At 35.1% G+C, this 9,156-nt stretch overlaps 1 protein-coding gene across 3 annotated transcripts in view; it reads right to left on the reverse strand.

Annotated features, from left to right (window-relative positions):
• LOC126708627 (DNA (cytosine-5)-methyltransferase CMT2-like) overlaps positions 1-8,492 on the reverse strand; it is a 28,686-nt gene extending 20,194 nt beyond the window's left edge. The window contains exons 1-12 of one of the 3 annotated variants that reach the window (XM_050408445.1): positions 7,796-8,484; positions 7,573-7,607; positions 7,384-7,475; positions 7,106-7,251; positions 4,843-4,877; positions 4,600-4,702; positions 4,295-4,399; positions 4,102-4,221; positions 3,891-3,984; positions 786-991; positions 616-681; positions 279-524 (exon numbers count right to left, since the gene is read on the reverse strand). In XM_050408445.1, coding sequence (XP_050264402.1) covers positions 279-524; positions 616-681; positions 786-991; positions 3,891-3,984; positions 4,102-4,221; positions 4,295-4,399; positions 4,600-4,702; positions 4,843-4,877; positions 7,106-7,251; positions 7,384-7,475; positions 7,573-7,607; positions 7,796-8,164 — 1,617 coding nt within the window. In that variant the 5' untranslated portion in view covers positions 8,165-8,484. Of the gene's footprint in view, positions 1-278; positions 525-615; positions 682-785; positions 992-3,890; positions 3,985-4,101; positions 4,222-4,294; positions 4,400-4,599; positions 4,703-4,842; positions 4,878-7,105; positions 7,476-7,572; positions 7,608-7,795 lie in introns of all 3 variants that reach the window. The other 2 variants (XM_050408444.1, XM_050408446.1) reach the window with 2 other exon arrangements.
• Positions 8,493-9,156: the final 664 nt, after the last annotated feature.

Raw genomic sequence — 9,156 nt, forward strand, 5'->3', positions numbered from 1 at the left:
CATATGTTGTATTTGTTTCTACTACTCATCGATCTAGTAGATGCAATGTTGCGAATTATTTAGATACCAACAATAATACTTTTAGCTTATATGATCATTGAACAATGCTTAAGAACAACCATGGCAAAAGTTCCATTGGTCACATTTAGGCTTTAGCCAAAGGGCACAATATGAATGACGAGCTTTTTATTATAAAGACTAAGTAAAAAAAAAAACAGATAACTCTCAAATACTGTCACCAGATGGCATTTTCCACAAAAAGAGAAAACATCATTTACCTTAAAATGTAATCCACGCTTGCCTTTCCTATTGGGATTACCGTAGCAAATATCAACTAGTCTAGAAACTTCATATTCACCAGAGGAAAACTCATCATCACTAGAATTTTCATCACTTTTGTGTGATCTTAAGGTCTCAGCCCTTGATTGACGTGTTCTTCCTACATCACTGACCTTATAACGTCTACATAGCTTTTCCCATTCCTTCAATAGTTCTAGAAAATCCTCAGCAGTTTCATTCCTGACCTATATAATTAGGCATAAAAATATTTTGTAATACCTCCAAAAGACTTAATCATATTATGTTGAAATCCAATAATAGATAAAGTTTACTCACGTGTGTATCTGGATGATTGAGTTTCAAACTTTTACATGCAGATTTATCACAATCAAGGGCCCATCTCTATAGTAGGGGAAAGAAAATAAGATAAGTTATAAAAGATAAAATAAGGCATCTAATTAGTATGAAATGCATGGAAATGAAACAAAAAATTTTATAGAAAGTACCGCTGCAAGATTAACACCAGAAAGTTTGGCACCAAGGCACAATCCAGTTGACATTCCACCGCAACCAGAAAAAAGATCTAATAGTACTAAGTCAGCTCCATGTGTTTCACAATTGGGTACATTCTCCAAAAAAGTTCTGGTGGCCATTGTATGGACAGACTTAATGCCATCAGGTGATGATACATTGTGACTCTTAACAGGATTATCTGATGCAAATAAGAAATTTGACTACATTAATATATGAGATCTTAGTCTTCAGTCCCAATAGTGAGCTTGGAAGGCTAGGGGTTACACAAAATGAACTAGATATAGATGTCTGTTCTCAAACTTTTGAGGTAAAATAAAGAATATCAGATACTTAAAAAAATAGCACAGTATTAGTCAGATTTTATGGATCCTACAAACAAAGTAAGTCGTATGACAATGAGCCTTGTGCACTGCAAATGGTCCTTTTTATCCTAGAGATGTTTCAACATTTTAATATTGAAAGAAATAAAATGAACAAATTGCATAATAAATTGAAGGCCTTCATGTGTATTTAAGTGGGATGATAAATGGAATGGAATGGGAATTAACGCTCCAATTAGGTGGAGGGGGAAAAAGGAAAGGAAAAAGCTCAGGGATAGGAATAATCCTTTGATTGAGAAAAAAAAGAGGACAGAGAAAGGATTTTTTTGGGGAGGGGAGAGGGGGCTTTTTGGCCGACTTTCAATCTCTCCAAGTCTGGCCGATCCCCCAAACCAATGGGCAGAGATGGATGGAGACATAAATGCTTAACATCTTAATGTTGTGTTTGTAATTATGAATATATCCTTAAGTAAATACATTTTTAAATAGGCCCCACAAGGAATCACATATTATTTTTTTTTATAGGTAAAAAATAAAATTCTTAATGGTAGGGATCAATAATAAAATAAGTGATTTTCATCTTATTTCTCTTCTTTTTGATAAGTAAATAATTTATTATTAAAAGGGAAAAGAAAGCATAGCCATGTAAAAAAGAAGTGTACAGCAGGTACACCAATATCAATCATCTCAAGCAAAGAATCGAAAGAGGAGCTGGAATCGTTTACCCACTCAAACAAAGTTTTGAAGAATAAAAGCTTAAGGTCAAAATAAGAGGTTTCACGTCTTTCAAATGTCCTGGCATTCTGCTCTCACCAAATGTCCCACATTAGGCAATAGGGGATCATACTCCAAAGCGCCACATTATGGCTCTTATCAAAATTGCCTTGCTAGCTTGGTAACAGCCTTTGGCATAACCCACTAAACCCCTTACAAATGGAGGAGCGGGTGATCAGTAGTCTCCCCTCCCCCTTTACAAATATAACAACAGTTGACAATAATTACTCAACGCTTCCTAAGGTTGTCAACAATTTAGATTTTCCACAAAGCTGTTGTCAAGTGAGAAAAATGACCCTAGAGGGTGTGGAATGTAACATCTTAAAATAAGATCTTACCTCAAAAACATTCCGAGACAAAGGATTCTAATGGAGAGTATCCACCCCACCCTGCCTTATCAACCCTGAATAGAGCAGTTCCATAAAAGAGGGCACAGACTCCAGACCCCCAATCATGAACTAGTCTGACAAGGAAAATATCCTAGTGGTAAGAGTCACCAACATGTATCAAATGATCCCCCACCGCAGCAACCTTGTCTCATGCAATATTAAACAATTATAGGAATCTATCTTGCAGAGGAGGTCCATCACACCATGACTCAAGCCAAATTCTGATAGAAGAACCATCGCCAACCTTGAAGCTTGTATGCTAGCGAAAACCCTCCCAACCCGTCTTAATAAATTTCCAAATACTTAACTTGTACGGCCCTTGAGGCATGTTTGAACACTAGCCCCCCATTCATCTCTCTTCTATACAATCAAATTCATCCTTCTCATTTCTTCTAAACCCTTGTGCTTTCACCTCCCTTCTCTCTTAACTCCCAATTATTATGAAAAAAGGTAATGAGAAGTGTACTAGAATTTGCGATTGAGCAGAATACTAACTCCCACATTGATAAGCAGAGTGTTTACTTATTTATAATGTAATTGATTATTAGGTTTCAGTATCTTGTCCAGCAACTAGGCCAAACCCAAATGCATGGGGAGAGGTGAGGAGGTCTGAACTCTTGAAAGTGAGTAAGACTACCGTGCCTCTGTCTAATCTAGCTTTCTATTCAATTTCCATTACTAGAGAAATTCTAATTTTTATTATTATATTTTCTCCCACATGTCTTCCTTTTGTTGTTTCTTCAATACAACAGCATAAGTTGACCCAAAAGTTAGTCTCACACCATCTTAAGAGATCTAATTATGAGCCTCTACAAAACATCCAAACAATAATTTTTCTGCGATCAAGGAAACAACAATGCAGCTGTAACTTTAACTACACAAAGACATGAATTGTTCCATCGATTGTTGGGAAATTCAAGTACCATTGCTTCCAGTTAATATTATGGAATTCATGATCTGGACCAATGCAAGAGTGGAAGTTTTGTGCACTAGGAATGACCTTTATAATTTGTACCAATAGAATCATTCAATATTAATCGGGCGTCTACGCCAATAAGCCAATTCCCCAACTAACAAAAATCAACGAACAAGTTCTAATAGCAATAAAGTTGGGGAGAGAAGGGGAAAACCAACAGCTATTGTATCCACATGGCGCATGCTACACTGAAAATGCCATCTACCACCAGACTTTTATTAATTGTGTCAAATCGTGTAATATTTTCCCCCAATAGATGGACACATTCTCTCCCTCTCTTCCCATTCCCCATTCTTTTTATCACCTAAACCCAGTACCATATGACTTCTTATTGGAGCAAAACTTGATACTTTAAGAACGTGTATAAAAATTTATAATAAAAAAAAAAAAACTTCTAATGTCATCATGATCTCCCCCCTCCCCCACCACCCCCTCCTCCTTCACCCTGCAAATGACAACATGACTTCTCACTAGAGCAAACCAGATACTTAAGCAATTTGTTTTAAAAAAAAGTCTTCTACTGCCATCAAAGAGTTCACACTATCCACATAGGCATTGTTTGCAAAAGCAAACGTTAAACAAATAATTGTTATCATTCAAGAGCATTAACCTACTTACCAATTACCAAAGAGCGAAATGTGGTATAGTCAACACAGTACTCCATATCATAATAGAAGTCAATCCTCGGAATAGAGTTCGATCTTAAACCTACCTGTAACAAAGGCACAAAATGCATCGAAAGAATTCAACAATATAAGATCCAAGCTATTTTTTTCTTTCAAAAAAGAATATTTAATAGAAAAGGCTAGCAGGCAAGCTTGATGTGTACCTTAGGTGTTATCTGCTTAACAGTGACTTTTGAAATAATACAATCCAGCAAATTATCATTCATTATTGTAGAGTAGAACAGACGCCTCTTGTCATGAAAACCACCCTCATCTTGGATAACCTAAGCCAAAAAAAAAAAAGGATAACAAATATTGAAAAGAACAAGTCTTATGCAACACAATTTTAACACTCACTGTGTCTTCAACTCTGTAAAACCACTGGACTCTGAAATAATGTTCTCCATCAGTTGTTTTGAAAAATTCCAAGATCCTACCTACATGTTTTTGCCCACCATCACCCTGTAACAAGCGTTTTGCATATAAATCAAAATATCCAGAAGTGAACTAAAGAAGTGGCACACTTTTTTTTCTTTTTTTGATCAAAGAAAAGAATCATATTTAAACAATGTGCAAAGTGATAATTTGTAGTGACAACAAAAGAAAACAAAGATACAAAAGCTGAATTTAATAAATAAAAAATAAAATAAAAGTTCTTTTACCATTATATATGCACAATCTCCAAGACTGAATATGCAATTGTCAACTTTAGCTTGAGCATAATGGCATTGCACATTCCAAATTATCTTATCTTCTTCATCCTCACTGCCAAACATGCATAACATTAAAAAAGAAAAAATAGAGAAAAAAAAATACATGAAATACAACCAACCCAAAATAAATAAATAAATAAAACCAAAAAAACAAAACAAAACCAATGAGATAAGCTTGTGGTTATTACTCACTCAAAGTTTAAGTGATGACTATTGGATCTTTGACTCTGCAATTGCCAATAAAAACGCAATCAAAATTTTAGAAGTAAAATGTCAAATGCTTTAATATGGTGAATTCAAGATAAAATATCAATTCAGACAAAAACAGTGAATGTTACACCCCACAGCCAAAAGATTATGAACCATGCCATCACTCAATAGAATACAAGTCAACTAGTCACATGGGAAAAGGGAACAAAACAATTAGACAAGGTTTCGATACATATTAATAAGTAGGAAGGATTATAACAACTGGGAATAAGATCTCTTAGATTTCATGAATGATTTACCAGGAGGAACCTTTTTCTGGTCGATGCATTGTGAGCACCTAAATGATGCAATCAGAGAACATAAAACCATTTAGTATCAGCCATCATTGTAACAATTACCATAATAGCATCAACTGCTAGATGAATGTTCCAGTTAACTTCTTTCTCATCTTTTTCTGGAAGTCTTAAATTACACAAATTATATTTTGCTAACAAAGTAAACTCCTTCCGGCCCACAATAGATGATAACCTTTTTCTTTCTAGGTTGCCCATAAATATATGCATCTTTCCAAATTTGAAAGTTCAATCTCCCATATTACCTTTGCCTTTTCTTAAAATAATATAAAATTGCATGTCACCCATACCATTGCACATGCTGCAGAACTAAGGATAGTATTTAAATATAGAAAATCAAAAAATGTGAAAATATGTAGCAAATAAAATTATATTCACAGTTATTTTAATGGTAAATGATAGCCAATATATGCAATTTAAGAGGGACTAAATCACATCAGAGTATCAGACCTTTATTAGTAACAAAAAATGATTCCATACAAATACCAACTTACCAAGATATAGAGCATTATATTTAATCAAAGCTATAATAATTGCAGATGAATCAGAGAGTCCAGAATAAATTATAAACAAAAAACTAGAGAACTTTAATGAGGACTTGTATCTCAACTCTGTTGTAAAGTTACTTATCAAAAAAAAAAAAAACTCTGTTGTAAAGTTAAAAACACTCTTTTTATATTTGGCCTTTTTTCCCTTTATTTCCATAAAAATAAAAATTTTAGTAACAACACATCAAGTATACAGAAAGTATACAAAAGCTACTGCCAAAATTATTAGTGGAACATAATAGATCCAGAATTTTAAAAATAAAATGATGAAGGGACTACCTAAAGTAGTTATTCAGTCATACACAATGTCAAGGATAAAGAATAACCACCTAGGCGTGCTACAATCTGAAGAGTTTCATAATCAAGAACATCATGTTATCCCTAAATTCAAACAATTTGTTAGAGTTGGATTATAGGGACCAACCTTTTGTGTATAAATGGGTCTACAACCATTTAAATCACACAGAAATTAATAAAAACATCCCTTGGACACAATTTAAAAGATAAAAAATACATTAACAAAAATAAATGATTAATGCCCAGAAATTGATATGATGCCTTTGTCTTTCTTTTCTTTTTTTTCTTTTCTTTTTTTTCAAAAGTACAGGTGCATTTGATACCTTTACAATGAGGACAAGCTTTACTTAGATATAAGACAACCAGCTAAAAACTGAAAATAAATTGGTAGAGGTCTCTAAAAAACAGAATTGCCATCCAATATGTTTAAGACTTAACATAGACATATATGACTAAATATCTGCAACCAAGAGAATTCGGAGTCTTTAAAATACATCAAGGTCATCAGATTTTTATTTTGCCATGCCCCCCACATTTCATGGCTTGATCAAATTAAGTCCTCACATTCAGTGTTCACAATCAGCACTAAGATGTAGGCAACCAAAAACAGTTGAAGGTCAAACCAATTGGATGTTGAAAAGCAGTTTATAACTGAAATACCAGTCTGGATATGTCCAGCCATGGAAACAAGATCAACAGGTAGCTCTGCTAACCAGCACCATTCACATCAGATGGAAGTCATAAGGCACATAAAAGAACATGATTTACCAGGTCAACTTGTTAATATGAAGATCATCAAGTAGGAAATGCCCAACTATGCATTCAAGTTCAACATATCTGAAAGAGTTTTGACACAATTTGAAATATGTAAAAAGCATTGGAACCAAATTTAAAGTATCTGGCGTTTGAGTATAGCCACAATACATATAGAAAGCAACCAAAAAGGGGTAGAACTGACTAATATATGTAGCCATCAGTGAAAGATAAGTACAAATTCAACGCCAACTGGTAAAGTAAAATCAATGCAAATATAAATTTGATAATGACCTTCATTTCATAACGCCAACGCCACCTTTCTTGAGCTTCATCATCAGGAATTGGATCACCAATAAAGGAAGACATATTTTTGCCCTTTTTGCGTTTCTCCTCTAAAGAAGCTGTGGCCTTAAATCTCTTTGAACACCGTTTCTCACCTGACTCAGTCGAATCAACAAAAGAACATTCTTTTTTTCCATTTTCATCCTCAAACAAAGATGTTGTTTCTTTCAGAGATTGTCTCAAGCATTTTTCATCCAAATTAAATTTTTCAGAAGAGGGTATCATACTCATGTTGGAAGGCAGCTCATCTAATGTAGAAAATCCACTGGAAGTAGAGACAACTTTCAAAACAACTTCTTCTTCTTCTTCTTCATTGGCACTAAAAAAGACAAACCTAAATTAGCAACATAAGTGGAATTGAAATGCAAGTAGAGAACATACACCACGAAAAGCCATGTCAGCAGATTTTCACTCACTTTAATGTTAAGCTCTGACCTTCTGGTTTTTTGCTCTGTCAAATACATTAACCCATACTCAGAAACCAATAAATTAAAAGGGAGTAACAATTTTTACTTATTACTTGAGAAGATTCATTGTCATTCAGGTGTTAAATGCTATAGAGCTTCATCATCAATCTAGTGTGAGTGAGTGAGTGAGTGAGTGAATAAGGTATCCCATTTCATTTCATAATAAGAATACCTTGAGGTGGTCGGTTGATCTAGCATTTTGAGGCGAAGCGAATCTGGAGGTGGAAGAGGAAGAGGAAGAGCGTCGTCTCGGCGGTGGTGACTTTTCGGAGTTTCCCAAACTGTCCCTATCGGAATTCAATCTAGGCGACCTTCTGAAACCCTGAGATGATGGAGACAGCCTCGGCGACCTCCTCCTGACCACCTCACATTGCATTATTAAAGTGGTTTTCTTAGCTACATTATTATTATTATTATTATTATTATTATTGACTTTTGGAGAGGAAAGCACCGGATCGCTGTTGCTCTCCTCAAGCAGCAGCGGCGGCGCCGGCGAAATCAGATGCAAAGATTCGGATTTGGATTTTGGAGAGGAAGACATGTTTGCTTGCGATTTGGAATTGGAGAGAGAGAGAGAGATTCCAAATCCAAATCCGAATCTTAAAAATAGACTTTAAACAGACATATATCACAAGAGAGAGAAGTGAGAGTGAGTGCGCGTCTGAATCTGAAATGTAAGTAAGAGAGTACTGTTCTGACTCTGTGGGTGGTGTTTTGAATTTTGATCTTATAGAATAGAATGGGAGCGTGCAGCGCCACTGCTGATGCTGACACGAGGCCCGAGAGGGTGCTCTCTCTCTGTCTGTGATATGATTGGGTGAGATAGAGGCCTGGCTTGCTTCCCTTATGGATGGGTAGCATGTTTTTTCGTACACTCGTAATTTGGGTGCCTTTTCTTTTTTTCTTTTTCTTTTTTGGTATATGTCTAAAACGAGGACTTTTTTACTTACACAAGTGGAGGAGTGGAGTGGTGTGTCATATTACAGTCGATGCACACTTTTTTGTGGCGGGAATTTTTGTCCCCACTGCTTTTTTTTTGAATTAGAAAGTTCAAATCATGTATTGTATTTGGGCAAAGAGCCATGAATTAAATTAATTAACACAACCCATTTGTACGTGCTCACTCTTACTCCGACAGGGACTCATGTATCTGTCAACACTTTACAGTTTACACTGTTATAGGTTCCCCAAACTGTACGTACAGGATAAATTGACCTTTTACATTCTGCATTGTGGGTCCCGCCTCCTTGTGAGGTGCCCGGCATATATGCCGGGTACAGGATATAGATTTCTACTGCAAAAATAAAAAGAAAAAAAAATCCTTGTATTATGTAGGCATAAAAAAAAACCACTTTTTGGGGCTGTTTAGTAATATAATTTCAAATTCATGTTTTTAGTTTTCAAACCATCTGAATTCTTAAAAAGGAAAAATCATGTCTATTTTGGTTCTTGCCATCATCTCAATGATAAAAATTGTTTATATGGTAGATAGAGTGCACTGTTTATATAGTAAACGCTGACGTAGCTATTAAA

This window comes from Quercus robur, chromosome 12, assembly GCF_932294415.1.
Source record: "Quercus robur chromosome 12, dhQueRobu3.1, whole genome shotgun sequence".
Classification (NCBI taxonomy): Eukaryota; Viridiplantae; Streptophyta; class Magnoliopsida; order Fagales; family Fagaceae; genus Quercus; species Quercus robur.